The 17,910-nt window shown below is 54.6% G+C and overlaps 4 protein-coding genes across 4 annotated transcripts; all 4 read right to left on the reverse strand.

Moving 5' to 3' along the window:
* Window positions 1-1,176: 1,176 nt before the first annotated feature.
* Window positions 1,177-2,412, reverse strand: SLS55_005626 (uncharacterized protein; the record flags this gene model as incomplete). Its single annotated transcript, XM_066777072.1, has 1 exon — window positions 1,177-2,412. One exon carries the CDS (start codon window positions 2,410-2,412, stop codon window positions 1,177-1,179), a length of 1,236 nt encoding a protein of 411 aa, XP_066632914.1.
* A 3,598-nt stretch (window positions 2,413-6,010) lies between these two features.
* On the reverse strand, window positions 6,011-8,245 carry SLS55_005627 (uncharacterized protein; the record flags this gene model as incomplete). The annotated part of the gene is made up of 2 exons (XM_066777073.1): window positions 6,011-6,017; window positions 6,081-8,245. The coding sequence occupies 2 exons, from the start codon at window positions 8,243-8,245 to the stop codon at window positions 6,011-6,013; spliced, it is 2,172 nt and encodes a 723-aa protein (XP_066632915.1).
* Window positions 8,246-9,552: 1,307 nt separating this feature from the next.
* On the reverse strand, window positions 9,553-12,309 carry SLS55_005628 (uncharacterized protein; the record flags this gene model as incomplete). The annotated part of the gene is made up of 4 exons (XM_066777074.1): window positions 9,553-9,790; window positions 9,930-10,102; window positions 11,807-12,247; window positions 12,304-12,309. 4 exons carry the CDS (start codon window positions 12,307-12,309, stop codon window positions 9,553-9,555), a joined length of 858 nt encoding a protein of 285 aa, XP_066632916.1.
* Window positions 12,310-15,087: 2,778 nt separating this feature from the next.
* Window positions 15,088-17,716, reverse strand: SLS55_005629 (uncharacterized protein; the record flags this gene model as incomplete). Its single annotated transcript, XM_066777075.1, has 4 exons — window positions 15,088-15,250; window positions 15,479-15,489; window positions 15,545-16,624; window positions 16,955-17,716. 4 exons carry the CDS (start codon window positions 17,714-17,716, stop codon window positions 15,088-15,090), a joined length of 2,016 nt encoding a protein of 671 aa, XP_066632917.1.
* Between the last annotated feature and the right edge of the window lie 194 nt (window positions 17,717-17,910).

Consider the following 17,910-nt stretch of genomic DNA (forward strand, 5'->3'; position numbering starts at 1 on the left):
GACACGACGCACAGCTATTCCTGCGCAGCCGCCACGCTCCCGCCGACGCCTGAGTCGCGGTGGTGGGGCGCAGGCAGGTCGGAGCTCTGGGCTGGATGGAAAAGCTGGCCGGCATCGGCTGATCTCGCGCCATGGTCAGCGTGGGATTTGTGGGCTCATCGGTCGAGTTGCTGGTGTTAACATCAAAGGGAGGAAGTCCCCAGCGAGGCCCTTGCACGGGCTCTCGGCTAGCGCGCTGTAGCCGGGTCGCCTCGGTCCCACGGTCCTGCACAGATCGTAGATGCGCATCGCGGGAAGACGTTGGCGATGGCGCCCGCTGAACGGCGCGAACTCGTCGGTCGCGGCGAGTCACGTGATATTGGCAACGGTGCCACAGGTGAGCTTAACGTTGGACTTGCCATTACTGGCCTGCGCTGATTGCCAGACTCTCATTCAATCCTGCAACGATACCACTCCAGCTCTGGGGCGCTGGCTCTGGGGCGCTGGCTCTGGGACACTGGCTCTGGGGCGCTGGCTCTGGGACACTGGCTCTGGGGCGCTGGCTCTGGGACACTGGCTCTGGGGCGCTGGCTCTGGGACACTGGCTCTGGGGCGCTGGCTCTGGGACACTGGCTCTGGGGCGCTGGCTCTGGGACACTGGCTCTGGGGCGCTGGCTCTGGGGCACTGGCTCTGGGGCACTGGCTCTGGGACGCTGGCTCTGGGGCGCTGGCTCTGGGACGCTGGCTCTGGGGCGCTGGCTCTGGGACGCTGGCTCTGGGGCGCTGGCTCTGGGGCGCTGGCTCTGGGGCGCTGGCTCTGGGGCGCTGGCTCTGGGGCGCTGGCTCTCTATCGTGACCTCTTCCGCATATGTTCCACCGGGGCTCTTTTCTTTTACGCATGTTACAGCTCTATTGTCGATTACGAAGGTGTTATGTGAGGCTTCTTCCTTGCACGCACGTCGCGGCTTCTCATGGTGGTGTTATCTGGGGCTCTTTCCTTCCACGCACGTCGCGGCTTCCTCCCGAGCAGGCGCGTTTACTCCAGCGTTCTAACAACCCATCCATAGACCTACAGCTCTTCACATTTCAACGACCATCTCACAGTCCGGCAAGGATGGCGCCCAGGGACGTTCGGGCGGGAGGCCCACCACCGAATAAGACAGGCCTGCGACATTTATGGTTCGGGCAGTCAGGTGGTCAAGGCCGTCGGACAAGTGCGAAACTCTCCAGTCCACGCGAAGAGAGCGCTAACAACGTATCCAGGTAATCCCTTACCTCGGCGTTATGACAATCGTTGGGATACGTCTCCTTCCCGGTCTTCCCGACGCCGTGACGACCGCTCATATCGACGCGACGACAGCCGACGGGACCCGTCTGCTTCTCGTTCTCGTTACCACCGTGAAGATCGTCGGGCGGATAATCGTCGATACTTGTCTCGTTCCAGGTCTTCCCGACGCCGTGACGACCGCTCATATCGACGCGACGACAGCCGACGGGACCCGTCTGCTTCTCGTTCTCGTTACCACCGTGAAGATCGTCGGGCGGATAATCGTCGATACTTGTCTCGTTCCAGGTCTTCCCGACGCCGTGACGACCGCTCATATCGACGCGACGACAGCCGACGGGACCCGTCTGGTTCTCGTTCTCGTTACCACCGTGAAGATCGTCGGGCGGATAATCGTCGATACTTGTCTCGTTCCAGGTCTTCCCGACGCCGTGACGACCGCTCATCTCGACGCGACGATAGCCGACGGGACCCGTCTGCTTCTCGTTTCCGTTACCACCGTGAAGATCGACGAGACGTGTCTTCTTCCCGGTCTTCTCGACGCCGTGACGACCGCTCATCTCGACGCGACGATAGCCGACGGGACCCGTCTGCTTCTCGTTTCCGTTACCACCGTGAAGATCGACGAGACGTGTCTTCTTCCCGGTCTTCTCGACGCCGTGACGACCGCTCATCTCGACGCGACGATAGCCGACGGGACCCGTCTGCTTCTCGTTTCCGTTACCACCGTGAAGATCGACGAGACGTGTCCTCTTCCCGGTCTTCTCGACGCCGTGACGACCGCTCATCTCGACGCGACGGCGGTCATCGACATACCTTACGTTCTCGCTCGCGTTCACCTTACCACCATGAAGATCGACGAGACGTGTCCTCTTCCCGGTCTTCTCGACGCCGTGACGACCGCTCATCTCGACGCGACGGCGGTCATCGACATACCTTACGTTCTCGCTCGCGTTCACCTTACCACCATGAAGATCGACGAGACGTGTCCTCTTCCCGGTCTTCTCGACGCCGTGACGACCGCTCATCTCGACGCGACGGCGGTCATCGACATACCTTACGTTCTCGCTCGCGTTCACCTTACCACCATGAAGATCGACGAGACGTGTCCTCTTCCCGGTCTTCTCGACGCCGTGACGACCGCTCATCTCGACGCGACGGCGGTCATCGACATACCTTACGTTCTCGCTCCTCTTCTCGCCATGAACACCCCAACGATCATCCGATATCTTACGAAGGAGACGCCGATGATGGGTGGATGGGTGAAGACGTTGGTGTTGGCAATTACGACGTTGGACAAACCTTCGACGAAGAGAGGATGAATACAGACATGGACAATGATTCAGCTGCAGGTAACATCTGGAAGATCATTGAAAGACGGGCCCAATGTCTCTCTACCACTGGCGCGTTAATACACGATACGCCATTGTTTAACCCTACTCCACCCACCCACCGGCGGCCGTTCACGGATGAAGATAGACAGAAAGCCGCAAAGCGGTGGCAGATTCCTCGTCCATCAGAGTTGGCGACGGGGACTATCGACTTCAAGTGGGTGAAGGAGACTCTGGAGGCTGAAAAATGCACCCCCGACTCGTCGATCTTTTCAGTCGCGATATCTTGGTGGCTCGAGAAAAAGATGCACGTCATCCGCGAGATCTTTTCAGAAGTTTCCAAGCTGAACCTCGAGGAGACCCACTGCTGGTTGAATTCACACATACAGAAAAGTTTGGCGATCCCTTCGTATTCTCACAGCCTTCCAGACAACAGTTTGTGTGTACACCCAACGACCCAAATCCGTATAGTACGCCTTGCGCACATCCTCAACGCCGTTCTAGCAAAGGATGCAGAGCATTTGAGAACCATTCTCGCTGGACATACCACCAGAGCCGGCCATCAGCATACGACCGAGGTATCTCATCGATGTGGCAACGGCGCCTGCGCGAATCCTGCCCACGTCATCCTTGAGTCTCACTGCGCCAATGAAAATCGTAAGAAATGCCATAGCGGATCCTTCCCCTGTCTTCATCTCCTACACTGTATGAGACAGCCTGTATCTTTTGAATTCGAATCCGACGCAGGCGGCCAGTCACCGCGGGAACCTGGTGTATCAGGCCGCTGGTTTGCGAGTGGGTCTTTAAACCACCCCGACTTCGATTTCGCCATTCTCGAATGCATATCTAAGGGCTCGTGGCCTGAGCTTCCCCCGGTAGTCTCCGATGCCATCACGAGGCGAGTTCTGTGGGGACATCTAACATTAAACGAGGACTTCATTCGAGATACACCCGAATCTGGGACTACGACTCTTCTCAATGAATCTAAATGGCGGATCGCAAAGGCTATTCCTTCCTGGCTTTCTCAGCACTGTCCCTCGACATTAACAGACGGCGTTAATGTCACTCAAATCTTCAATCTCCTTGAAGCAGGGATCTCTTGGTCGAAGTTAATCATTTCGCTTATTCGATGGAACCAAAGGTTCAATGCCTTTAACCTCACCATTGACGTGATGAAGGAACTTCTTCCGACCGATCCGTCACTGATAGACTTTTTCCCGCGGACTGACAATACGTTTATCGACGACCTGCTACCTGGCCTGCCGACTCGAACGATCGGAACTACAGCGACTCCGTTTCCTACGCTATTAGACATCACGGCGCAGTCAGAAGAGGCTGAGCAGTCAGAAGAGGCTGAGCAGTCAGAAGAGGCTGAGCAGTCAGAAGAGGCTGGGCAGTCAGAAGAGGCTGGGCAGTCAGAAGAGGCTGGGCAGTCAGAAGAGGCTGGGCAGTCAGAAGATGAGGAGCTACCAGAAGATGAAGGGTCTCCGGTACGAAGAAAGCCTACCGCAGACATAACCGATTTCGACGCACCATATTATATGTCTAGATGGCGTATCCCCGGCACAATCCACGGCGTCTACTATACAGGAAGAGTAGTGATGGTTCCAAAGTCTAGTGGAATGTGTTCTACGTTGCCCGGAGAGGGCCAGTGTGCCGTCGAATGTGGCCATGGATGTGGCCTATCAAGCCATGATTTCCAGGATGTTCCTAAAGCTCGTCGGCGTCACGTCCGGAACACCATGAACAAGGCCGACATGATACGTCACATGTCTTCAGACGATTGCCCAAGGGTGCGTGATCGATTGGTCACCTTCTCTAGTACTAATGGCCTAGACGGCAATTGCATCGTCATCTGCCGCCTGGACGCGAATGATTTGCAGGATCTCCAATATCTGCCTACTCTCCGCCCAGGCAAATCACGCTATGACTGGATTTCCAGTTGTGTTATCCCTGGCGAAGAAACCAGGAAGTATGACGGTCGACTTATCAAGCACACGCACGGCAATGTATATGAATGTGGCTACGGGTGTGGGGCCGCAACTGATGACTTACCCGACGTCCCGATCTCAAGAAGACGTGTCATGGTTCCCCGAAATAACAAAAGGAACTCGAAAAAGGGACCCATGGTCGTCCATATGGCTCGCGACTGTCCACAGGTTCGGGTAGGCCGCATTCCTATAGTCCAATTCGTCCTCCTCAAAAAGTCGACTATGGAACCCTCACGCACGCTACTTATACCTCCTAAGTAACATCTCAAATTTCTGTACCATCTCGCTGGGTTCAAGTGGAAGTATCTCGCTGGGTTCAAGTGGAAGTATCTCGCTGGGTTCAAGTGGAAGTATCTCGCTGGGTTCAAGTGGAAGTATCTCGCTGGGTTCAAGTGGAAGTATCTCGCTGGGTTCAAGTGGAAGTATCTCGCTGGGGTTAGGTGGAAGTATCTCGCTGAGGTTAGGTGAAAACATCTCGCTAAGGTTAAATGAGAGTATCTTGCAGAAATGGCCACTTCAACGGTAGTGACTGTAATACGACTGACTGTATCATATTCCTTCCTAACGCACTGGGCCACTGGCACTGGCCCACTGGCACTGGGCCATCGACACTGGGCCAACGACACTGGGCCATCAACACTGGGCCATCGACACTGGGCCATCGACACTGGGCCATCGACACTGGGCCATCGACACTGGGCCATCGACACTGGGCCATCGACACTGGGCCATCGACACTGGGCCATCGACACTGGGCCATCGACACCGGGCCATCGACACTGGGCCATCGACACCGGGCCATCGACACCGGGCCAACGACACTGGGCCATCGACACTGGGCCATCAACACTGGGCCACTGGCACTGGGCCATCGACACTGGGCCACTGGCGCTAGGCCACTGGCACTGGGCAGCTGGGTTACTTACCATGAACACGAAGGTCTTCTCACTATCACAATTTCTTCCATTAATTGCTACGAAGCCACGGCCTTTTTTCCCCCATCGCAGCAGAATTAACCTATGCAGATTCCTATTCTTCTTCTGGCTCATATCCAAAGAGTTTCTTCATCTCATCGATCGTTATTTCCTTAGTGACTGCATCTTCCTGGTGTCTCATCTTCAGAAAGATCTTCTCCTCCAAAGGCGTCTGAAGTCTGTACCTCCAAACATCTGCCTGGACCGCTCGACCCTCTCTGGCGAAGCGATGGAGCAGCTGCTCCTGCTGCGCCGGCTGTGCGCAGGGATCCAACACCACGCATGTCCTGCACCACCAGTGTAGATCAACTCCACGGGCGATAATATCCGCCGCCGTTATCAGAAAGCGGCAGCCATCTTTAGAGTTGAAAGAATTAATCCGCTTTTGTTTCTCGCCAGTATTCATAGCGCCATCGAGCCATACGAGCTCTCCTTTGAGGTTCAACGTCATCATGTACTGTTTCTCGTTAGCGATGTATGCCTCTTCGGAATGAAGAGAGATCGAAATCTTACAATGTACACAAGAAAAGAGCTGAATGGGTCGAACAGAACCACCACAAGCTTATCCGGTACGTTAGAGTCTGGATAGGTTTTCAAGCCGTTCACAACCTTTTGAAGCTGCTCGATCTTAACGCTATGCTCGATGATCTTGGTGATGTGTTTGTGGTATGGAGACGCCTCGATGTTTCTATCCCAACCTTTGCGCCGAATGTAGCCGATGGTACGCGGGCTGGCGGGATGATCTTCGTCCTCATAGTCGATCTTACCATCAGCCTCCAACCGGCTTAAAGTAGGAAATAACCCGTCTTGAATCATGCGGCGGGTAGTACCGTTGACAACCCTGGAGGCTACGCCGGTCGGCCTCTTCTGCTTATCTCGCTGTCGAGGTGGAAGAGCTTCCCATCTTCTGACACTTTCTTGATAATCGGCTTGAACCTGGTCGAACAAAAGTCTCATATGCTCATTGATCATGCGGCGGGCCGCCTTCGGTTCCGGTAAGGAGACATCGTGAGCTATCGGTACCGGTACGTTACAGCATGGATGACCGAACCAGAGAGTCTTTTTTACCCGACGAATAATGTAGGGCTTGGTTTTGCTTGTCAGGACGCCTGCAGCGTGAACGAGATGAGCGGGTGTAAAGTCTGAGTCGGCGACTTTATCGTCCTTGTCGGAACTTAGCATCCCCTTGAAGATACGATCATATTCATCACATGCTTGGCTGATTTCTTCAAGTGTGCAAGCGCCGCCGTGATCTGGACGTAGTAGAAGACGAAACCAGGCCTTAATGGAACCCTTGTTGTTCTTGTACGGCGTGCCCGACATCAGAATCAGCGCCTGGTAGTTAAACTCCAAGCCTTTAACGATCTTGGCTGGGCCAAGCTCTGCGGCATTATGTTCGTGAAACTCGTCCACTACCACAATGCCCCAGAGCCTCTTCTGATCCTCGACGCTAAGCCCAGCATTAACCAATGGGGTCTCCACCTGTGTTTTGAAAGAGTGGAAGGTGGTGAGAACAGCACAGTTCGTGAAAGATCTTCCTTCCGAATAAAGTCTGTTCAGTGATCTGGCGCGAGTAGAGAATCGCACGCTCTGTTGCTGGCCCTTTTGGCTGACCTGGTATCCAAGTAAAAGGTTGAAGTGATCGGTGTCGACCCATTTGCGGAACTCAGACTCAATCTTCAGGATGATCCCAGCTGGAACAATAAAAAGCCATGGAAGCTTCGTAGTCTTCTTTCCCCACTGCCATGTGAGGCTTCCAGGCTCGCAAGCACACTGAAAGCCACGGCCGTTGTTGTTGGTTGGGCACTTTGCCTCTAGGTCCGTACATTCTGCTTCAAGATGGTTGCTGTTCTTTTCCGTGCGAGCCACTCGTACCTCCATATATGATTGACGGACAAGATGATGTAGCACCCAAAGGGCTAGGACCTCTGCCGTCTTCCCCAGACCCATCTGATCAGCGAGAATACAGCCTGAAGCTCCGTCGCCAAATAGCCTCTCTGCCATCCAAAAGACTGCAAAAGCTTGATGTTGTTCAAGCGGCAAGTTCAGGAACTTGAACTTAACTTTGCGGTGCTCTTGACGGTCTCCGCTTAGCCAATTAGTGTTGAGTTCATGGCCAAAGAATTGAGAGAACGCTTGAGTGCGCGCAATGGTGCATTGTTCCACGACTGTACGATCTTCCGTTATTTCCTCGAGAGCGTCCCCGTCCGTTTGCCTATCACTCAGATCTTCTTCATCTTGTCCGTCTTCATTGGCGTTCAAATCCAGATCCTCTTCGACGGACTTTTCGCTGGGCTCTTGGATGGCGGTATTGTCAACCTCAAGGTCTACCAGGGTGTCCCTGACTCTCTCAATGGGATCGTCAATGGCGCCGGGCGAGATCACAATGTCGCTGTTTCCAGTACGGCAAGCAATAGCAAACGCTGCCCACAGATCGTCATCATCCTCGATAGTCTGCGTTATGCCGTACCTCTCGTCCTCCCATGTGAACGAAACGATCCGTTCGAGATGCGGTGCAAGCTGGGCGACGACGTAGCGTAGCCGTGCGAAAGAAAGGTTTGTAACGTGCGTTACCTCGCATCCATCTAGTCCTTGAGCCTTGCGGTGTAGGAGAGGAGCGACAAACGCGGTGGTCTCGTCGACATAGATGATGAAGGAGTTGAGCCGATCTTGGTCTGTCCCCATAACAGATAGCGGGTGAACAGACGTAGGTGAACTGGGTTGCGCGGCGCTCTTGTTGGAGGGCGGGTAGCGAAGTTGGAGGAGGACGATTGAAGGGCGGCGGGTAAGCTGAGTTGCGCGGCGCTTATGTTGGAGCGAAGTTGGAGGACGACGATCGAAGGGCGGCGGGTGAGTTGGGTTGCGCGGCGCTCTTGTTGGATGGCGGGTAGCGAAGTTGGAGGAGGACGATTGAAGAGCGGCGGGTGAGTTGGGTTGCGGGTAGCGAAGTTGGAGGAGGACGATTGAAGAGCGGCGGGTGAGTTGGGTTGCGCGGCGCTCTTGTTGGATGGCGGGTAGCGAAGCTGGAGGGCGCCGACGGATGGTGTTGAAGAGGAGCTGGGTTTCGAAGCGCTTGTGTTGGAGGGCGACGAGTGCAGAGCGGCGGGTGAGCTGGGTTGGAAGATAGTCGCGAGTGGTAGAAGATCTGAAGCGCGCCCGAAGAAGATCTGACATTGGCCCGTCGCTGGGCCATCATCCCGGGGCCACCATCCCATTGCTGGGCCACCATCCCGGGGCCACCAGCCCGTCGCTGGGCCATCGGCCCTGGGCCATCATCCCGGGGCCACCAGCCCGGGGCCATCATCCCATCGCTGGGCCACCATCCCGGGGCCACCAGCCCGTCGCTGGGCCATCGGCCCTGGGCCATCATCCCGGGGCCACCAGCCCGTCGCTGGGCCATCGGCCCTGGGCTATCATCCCATCGCTGGGCCACCATCCCGGGGCCACCAGCCCGTCGCTGGGCCATCGGCCCTGGGCCATCATCCCGGGGCCACCAGCCCGTCGCTGGGCCATCGGCCCTGGGCTATCATCCCATCGCTGGGCCACCATCCCGGGGCCACCAGCCCGTCGCTGGGCCATCGGCCCTGGGCCATCATCCCGGGGCCACCAGCCCGTCGCTGGGCCATCGGCCCTGGGCTATCATCCCATCGCTGGGCCACCATCCCGGGGCCACCAGCCCGTCGCTGGGCCATCGGCCCTGGGCTAGTGGTGAGTTTTGAACAACAATCAGAACAAAGTGGCCAGAAGGTAAGATGGAGAAGTGTTTTGAAATTCGTGCATACCACACGAGACTAGCTCGCGTTACCACCATATCGCCATATAAAGAACAGCAAACTTCATCATACCTTTATGCCACCTGTTGACGCTTGTTGGGGGTTTCGGATCCCATGTCACCGACAGACCTCGACCGCTTGTGTTGCCGCTCGCGACGAGCGGCTGGAACAGCAACAGCAGCTACTAAAATGTCAGCGAGTGAATAGCATGTAGAGTTCCTAATGGGACTCACGATCAATGATCTCCAAAGTCAACCGAAGCTCCCAGACGTATGCATTTCTGGTGCGGGCAATGGCCACTTGTAAGGTGGTCGAGTCATGGACACGCGTCTGCTTTTTCTGGGGCGAGTGATAAGATAAATTGAATTCGTCGCCGTTGTCAAACTTCTTGACAATGGGAACGACAGGTCGGAGGATGTGCGGATTGGTGATGGGCCATTTCTGTGGAGAGACCAGACTTCAACAACGGCAGACATGTCAAGTGTAGAAACCCGAACTACCATATCATCCAGATCGGGCTGAAGAGATGGTGTGAGGATAGACCAAAAGATTGCTGAGAAGTAGAGTTCGCGTGAGCATCCTCTCGGGACACCGACTGCGGAATCTTAGGTTGCTTGACAGGCACAGCGTCGTCTTTGTTCTTCATGTCTCTCAACAAACGCATCATTGTAGTGGCTGCCTCGGAGTTGTTCTCGTCCTGTCCAGGTTTGATTTCCGCGCGGAACTCTCGAAAGGCGTTGCGGGCAATTTCCATCTTGATGCGCTCATTCTGTGGTGCGGTGAAATCTGGAGCGCCTTTGTTGGTGGTTTGCCACTCCTCTTTTGTGCGTAGAAATTCTTCAAGATGGTGTTGCCTCGATTCCAAACTCCTTAGGTCGGCGGGCAACCGTTACACGCGTCTCACTTCTCTTCTTCTGGGGAGCTAGTTGAGACATGGCGTACGAACCGAAGCTTGCCCAATCAAAGCACAGACTCTTTTTCTAGAGCCTAACGCGCGCTAGGGTGGGGCGGCGATGCGGTCATGCGTTGCGCATTAGGAACGACGTTCGCGCGGCGTGATGGGGTTGCTAACACATCCGGGCCGGAATTTAGCCGTTACCCCCACATACAGAATATCGCGCAACCTCACCAACACCACGCAGAGTCTCTCATTTAATCCTGCACCACCACGCAGAGGATCTCGTTCAATCCTGCACCGACACCGACACCACGCAGAGGCTCTCATTCAATCCTGCACCACCACGCAGAGGGTCTCGTTCAATCCTGCACCGATACCGACACCACGCAGAGGCTCTCATTCAATCCTGCACCGACACCGACACCGACACCACGCAGAGGCTCTCATTCAATCCTGCACCGACACCGATACCGACTCCACGCAGAGGCTCTCATTCAATCCTGCACCGACACCGACACCGACACCACGCAGAGAGTCTCGTTCAATCCTGCACCGATACCGACTCCACGCAGAGGCTCTCATTCAATCCTGCACCGACACCGACACCGACACCACGCAGAGAGTCTCGTTCAATCCTGCACCGATACCGACACCGACACCACGCAGAGGCTCTCATTCAATCCTGCACCGACACCGACACCGACACCACGCAGAGGCTCTCATTCAATCCTGCACCGACACCGACACCGACACCACGCAGAGGCTCTCATTCAATCCTGCAACGATACCACTCCAGCTCTGGGACGCTGGTGATGGGGCGCTGGTGCTGGGACGCTGGTGATGGGACGCTGGCTCTGGGACACTGGCTCTAGGGCGCTGGCTCTGGGACACTGGCTCTGGGACACTGGCTCTGGGGCGCTGGCTCTGGGGCGCTGGCTCTGGGACACTGGCTCTGGGACACTGGCTCTGGGGCGCTGGCTCTGGGGCGCTGGCTCTGGGGCGCTGGCTCTGGGGCGCTGGCTCTGGGGCGCTGGCTCTGGGGCGCTGGCTCTGGGGCGCTGGCTCTCTATCGTGACCTCTTCCGCATATGTTCCACCGGGGCTCTTTTCTTTTACGCATGTTACAGCTCTATTGTCGATTACGAAGGTGTTATGTGAGGCTTCTTCCTTGCACGCACGTCGCGGCTTCTCATGGTGGTGTTATCTGGGGCTCTTTCCTTCCACGCACGTCGCGGCTTCCTCCCGAGCAGGCGCGTTTACTCCAGCGTTCTAACAACCCATCCATAGACCTACAGCTCTTCACGTTTCAATGATCATCTTATAATCTGGCACGGATGGCACACAGAGACGCTCGGGCGGGAGGCCCACCACCACAGCTCTTCACGTTTCAATGATCATCTTATAATCTGGCACAGATGGCGCCTAGGGACGTTCGGGCGGGAGGCCCACCACCGAATAAGACAGGCCTACGACACTTATGGTTCGGGCAGTCAGGTGGTCAAGGCCGTCGGACAAGTGCGAAACTCTCCAGTCCACGCGAAGAGAGCGCTAACAACGTATCCAGGTAATCCCTTACCTCGGCGTTATGACAATCGTTGGGATACGTCTCCTTCCCGGTCTTCCCGACGCCGTGACGACCGCTCATATCGACGCGACGACAGCCGACGGGACCCGTCTGGTTCTCGTTCTCGTTACCACCGTGAAGATCGTCGGGCGGATAATCGTCGATACTTGTCTCGTTCCAGGTCTTCCCGACGCCGTGACGACCGCTCATCTCGACGCGACGATAGCCGACGGGACCCGTCTGCTTCTCGTTTCCGTTACCACCGTGAAGATCGTCGGGCGGATAATCGTCGATACTTGTCTCGTTCCAGGTCTTCCCGACGCCGTGACGACCGCTCATCTCGACGCGACGATAGCCGACGGGACCCGTCTGCTTCTCGTTTCCGTTACCACCGTGAAGATCGACGAGACGTGTCTTCTTCTCGGTCTTCTCGACGCCGTGACGACCGCTCATCTCGACGCGACGGCGGTCATCGACATACCTTACGTTCTCGCTCGCGTTCACCTTACCACCATGAAGATCGACGAGACGTGTCCTCTTCCCGGTCTTCTCGACGCCGTGACGACCGCTCATCTCGACGCGACGGCGGTCATCGACACGCCTTACGTTCTCGCTCCTCTTCTCGCCATGAAGACCCTAACGATCATCCGATACCTTACGAAGGAGAAAACGCCGATGATGGGTGAATGGGTAAAGACGTTGGAGTTGGCGATCACGATAAGGGAGCAACATTCGACGAAGAGCGAATAAGTACAGACATGCACAATGATTCAGCTGCAGGTAACATCTGGAAGATCATTAAAAGACGGCCAATGTCTCTCTACCACTGGCACGTTGGTGAACGATACGTCATTGCGGCTTTCTATCTATCTTCATCCGTGAGCCAGTGGGTGGATAGAGTAGAATCAAACAAAGTAATAAAGATTTCTCATCTATCAGAGCTGGCGACGGGGGCTATCGACATCAAGTGGATGAAGGATACTCTAGAGGCTGGAAAATACACCGCCAACTCGTTATCTTGATGGCTTCACAGAAAGATGCACGCTTTCCGCGAGATCTTTTTAAATGTTTCCGAGTTGAAACTCGAGAAGACCTACTGCTGGTTGAATCAAGACACACAGCGAAGAGTATCGATCCCTTCGTACTCTTATACCCTTTCGGACAACAGTATTTGTGCACACTTAACGAACAACATCCCTATGATACGCCTTGCGCATATCTTCAACGCTCTTTAAGCAAAGAATGCAAGCCATTAGCATACGACTAAGGTATCTCATCGATGTGGCAACGCCGCCTACTCGAATCCTACCCACATTATCTTCGAGTCTTACTCCGCCAATATAAATCGTAAGAGATGCTATAGCGGATCCTCCTTCTATCGTTACCTTATCCACTGTATGAGACAGCCTGTGTCTTTTAAATTCGAATCCGACGCAGGCGGCCAGTCACCGCGAGAACCTAGTGTATCAGGCCGTTAGTTTGCGGGTGGGTCTTTAAACCATTCTAACTTCGATTTCGGCATTCTCGAATGCATATCTAAGGGCTCGTGGCCTAAAATTCCGGTAGTCTCCGATGCCATCACGAGGCGAGTTCTATAGGGACATTTAGTAATAAGCGAAGACTTCATTCGAGATATACCCGAAGTAGAGAGCTTCTCGTAAGGGCTCTTCCTTCCTGGCTTTCTCAGCACTGTCCCTCGACATTAACAGACGGCGTCAATGTCACTCAAATCTTTCATCTCCTTAAAGCAGGGATCTCTTAGCCGAAGTTAATCATTTCGCTTATTCAGTGGAACCAAAGGTTCAATGCCTTTAACCTCACCATTGACGTGATGAAGGAACTCCTTCCGACCGATCCGTCACTGATAGACTTTTTCCCGCGGACTAAGAATACGTTTATCGACGACCTGCTACCTGGCCTGCCGACTCGAACGATCGGAACTACAGCGACTCCGTTTCCTACGCTATTAGACATCACGGCGCAGTCAGAAGAGGCTGAGCAGTCAGAAGAGGCAGAGCAGTTAGAAGAGGCAGAGCAGCCAGAAGATAAAGAGCAGTCAGAAGAGACAGAGCAGCCAGAAGAGACAGAGCAGCCAGAAGATAAAGAGCTACCAGAAGAGACAGAGCAGCCAGAAGATGAAGAGCTACCAGAAGATAAAGAGCTACCAAAAGATGAAGAGCTACCAGAAGATGAAGGGTCTCCGGTACGAAGAAAGCCTACCGCAGACATAACCGACTACGACGCACCATTCTATCTGTCTAGATGGCGTATCCCCGGCACAATCCACGGCGTCTACTATATAGGAAGAGTGGTGATGGTTTCGAACTCTAGGGGACTACATTCTAGGGTGTCCTTAGAGAACGAGTGTGCCTTTCAATGTGGCTACGGGTGTGGGGCTGCAACTCATAACTTCTCCAAAGTCCCGAGCTTAAGAAGACGTGTAATGGTTACTCACCATCGGAAAAAGAACTCGACTAAGTACTTAATGCTTTCGCATATGGCTCTCGATTGTCCACAGGTTTTGGTAGGTCGCATTCCTATATTTAATGTCACCACCCTCAACAAGTCGGTTACGGGTCCCTCAGGCATGCTATGTGTACCCTAAGTAACATCTCAAATTTCTATACTATCTCGCTGGGGTCAGATGGAAGCATCTCGCTGGGTTCAGGTGGAAGTATCTTGCAGAAATGGCTACTTCAACGGTAGTGACTGTAATACGACTGACTGTATCATATTCCTTACTAACGCACTGGGCCACTGGCACTGGCCCACTGGCACTGGGCCATCAACACTGGGCCAACGACACCGGGCCATCAACACTGGGCCATCGACACTGGGCCATCAACACTGGGCCAACGACACCGGGCCATCAACACTGGGCCATCGACACTGGGCCACTGGCACTGGGCCATCAACACTGGGCCATCGACACTGGGCCATCAACACTGGGCCATCGACACTGGGCCATCGACACTGGGCCATCGACACTGGGCCATCGACACTGGGCCATCAACACTGGGCCATCAACACTGGGCCATCGACACTGGGCCATCGACACTGGGCCATCAACACTGGGCCATCGACACCGGGCCAACGACACTGGGCCATCGACACTGGGCCAACGACACTGGGCCATCGACACTGGGCCACTGGCGCTAGGCCACTGGCGCTGGGCAGCTGGGTTACTTACCATGAACACGAAGGTCTTCTCACTATCACAATTTCTTCCATTAATTGCTACGAAGCCACGGCCTTTTTTCCCCCATCGCAGCAGAATTAACCTATGCAGATTCCTATTCTTCTTCTGGCTCGTATCCAAAGAGGTCCTTCATCTCATCGATTGTCATCTCATCTGTAACAGCTTCCGCCTGCTGCTTCATCTTGAGGAAGATCTTCTCCTCCAAAGCCGTCTGAAGCCTGAATCTCCAGACATCTGCCTGGACCGCTCGACCCTCTCTGGCGAAGCGATGGAGCAGCTGCTCCTGCTGCGCCGGCTGTGCGCAGGGATCCAAGACGACACACTTCCTACACCACCAGTGTAGGTCGACGCCGCGGGCGATGATATCTGCCGCCGTAACAAGAAACCGACAACCCTTCTTTGAATTGAACGAGTCAATCCTTTTCTGCTTCTCGCGGGCAGTCATAGATCCGTCTAACCATACGAGCTCTCCGCTAAACTTCAACGTTCGCATATACTATTTCTCGTTAGCATTGTACCTCTTCGAATTGTAGAGGGGGCTGGAAACTTACGAGGTAGACGAGCCACGAGCTATATGGATCGAAGAGCACGACGGCCAGTTTCTCCGGAACATTAGAGTCTGGATAGGTCTCGAGGCCATCCAGAATTCTTTGAAGTTCCTTGATCTTGACGCTGTGGTCAACGATTTCGGCAATTCTCTTGTAGTGGGGAGACGTTTCCGGATCTCTATGCCAACCCTGAGCTCGAACGTGGCCGATCGTACGAGGGCTAGAGAGCGTTGTTTCATTCTCATAGCCGATTTTGCCCTCAGCCTCCAAGCGGCTAAGAGAAGGGAATAAGCCATCTTGAACCATTCGTCGGGTGGTACATCTAACGAGGTTTGAGTTCACGCCGGATGGCCTCTTAGTCTTGTTCCGCTGCCGGAGAGGTAAATTTTCCCACGCCTTGATTTCTGTCTGCTGCTGTAACTGTATTTGAGCGAACAATTTCTTCATCTGAATCTTCACCATATGGCCAGCTTCTCTCGACTCCTGAAGGGCGACGTCGTGGGGTTTCGGCATGGGGACGTCGCAGCAGGGGTACCCGAACCATTTGGTGCTCTTCAAGCGCCGAATAATATATGGTTGACACGATTTGGTGAGCACGCCTGCAGCGTGGACGAGGTCGGTGGGATTCTGATCAGAGTTATCCACGTTGTGCTTGTCGCTATCGCCTGAATCAAGTATTGCTTTGAGAATACGATCGTACTCATCGCAGGCATCGCTGATCTCCTCGAGTATCTTAGCATCTCGGACCGGGTGGAGGAGGAGTCGGAACCAGGCCTTAATGGAACCCTTATTGTTCTTGTACGGCGTACCCGACATCAGAATCAGCGCCTGGTAGTTAAACTCCAAGCCTCTAACAATCTTGGCTGGGCCAAGCTGTGCGGCATTGTGTTCGTGAAACTCGTCCACTACCACAATGCCCCAGAGCCTCTTCTGATCCTCGACACTAAGCCCAGCATTAACCAATGGGGTCTCCACTTGGGACTTGAAGGAATGGTAGGTGGTGAGAACACCACAAGAAGTTAAAGGCGTCTTGTCCGAATAGTATCCGCACAGTGCACTGGCGTGGTCAGAGAACTTTCGGCTCTGTTTATGCTGTTGGATGTCTTGACTTGTTTGTGAGTAGCCGAGGAGAAGGTAAAAATGAGTGGTGTTTACCCACTTCTGGAACTCTGCCTCAATCTTCAAGATGATGCCGGCTGGAACGATGAAGAGCCATGGGCGCCTGTCAATTTTTTCCCCCCATTTCCACGTGAGGCTTCCAGGCTCACACGCGCATTGAAATCCGCGGCCGTTATTGTTTGTTGGGCACTTTAAGGTAAAGTCGGTACATCCTTCCTCGAGATGGTCCTTGCTCTTTTCTTTATGTGCCTTTCGTACGTCCCAATACGACTGTCGAATATGATGGTGTAGGACCCATAGTACGAGGACCTCGGCGGTCTTGCCCAGTCCCATTTGTTCACCAAGAATACAGCCAGAGGCTCCATCTCCAAGGATCCTCTCCGCCATCCAGAAAACAGCGAAAGCTTGGTGCTGATGCAGCGGCCTTTTCAAGGACTTGAGCTTGACCTGTCTGCACTCCTGACGATCCCCGTTCAACCATCTCCTGTCGCTTTCGTGGCCAAAAAACTGGCAGAATGCTGATCCTCGCGCGGCGGTGTATTGTTCCACTACCGTTCGGTCCTCCGCCATCTTCTCGAGAGCGTCCTGTTCGTGTGTACTGTTGTTGTTCACTTCCTCCTCTCGATCATCTTCTCCATCCAGCGTAAAAGGATCATCCTGGTCGTTCTCAGGCACCGTACGCAGACTTTCATCTTCGAAGTGGACTTGAGAGGAAGTGCTTTCAATCTGGTCATCAGTGGCGCCGGGCGAGATCACAATGTCGCTCTTTCCAGTACGACAAGCAATAGCAAACGCTGCCCACAGATCGTCATCATCCTCGATAGTCTGCGTTATGCCGTACCTCTCGTCCTCCCTTGTGAACGAAACGATCCGTTCGAGATGCGGTGCAAGCTGGGCGACGACGTAGCGTAGCCGTGCGAAAGAAAGGTTTGTAACGTGCGTCACCTCGCATCCATCTAGTCCTTGAGCCTTGCGGTGTAGGAGAGGAGCGACAAACGCGGTGGTCTCGTCGACATAGATGATGAAGGAGTTGAGCCGATCTTGGTCTGTCCCCATAACAGATAGCGGGTGAACAGACGTAGGTGAACTGGGTTGCGCGGCGCTCTTGTTGGAGGGCGGGTAGTGAAGTTGGAGGAGGACGATTGAAGGGCGGTGGGTAAGTTGAGTTGCGCGGCGCTTATGTTGGAGCGAAGTTGGAGGACGACGATCGAAGGGCGGCGGGTGAGTTGGGTTGCGCGGCGCTCTTGTTG

Source organism: Diplodia seriata (assembly GCF_021436955.1).
Source record: "Diplodia seriata strain FDS-637 chromosome Unknown scaffold_5, whole genome shotgun sequence".
Classification (NCBI taxonomy): Eukaryota; Fungi; Ascomycota; class Dothideomycetes; order Botryosphaeriales; family Botryosphaeriaceae; genus Diplodia; species Diplodia seriata.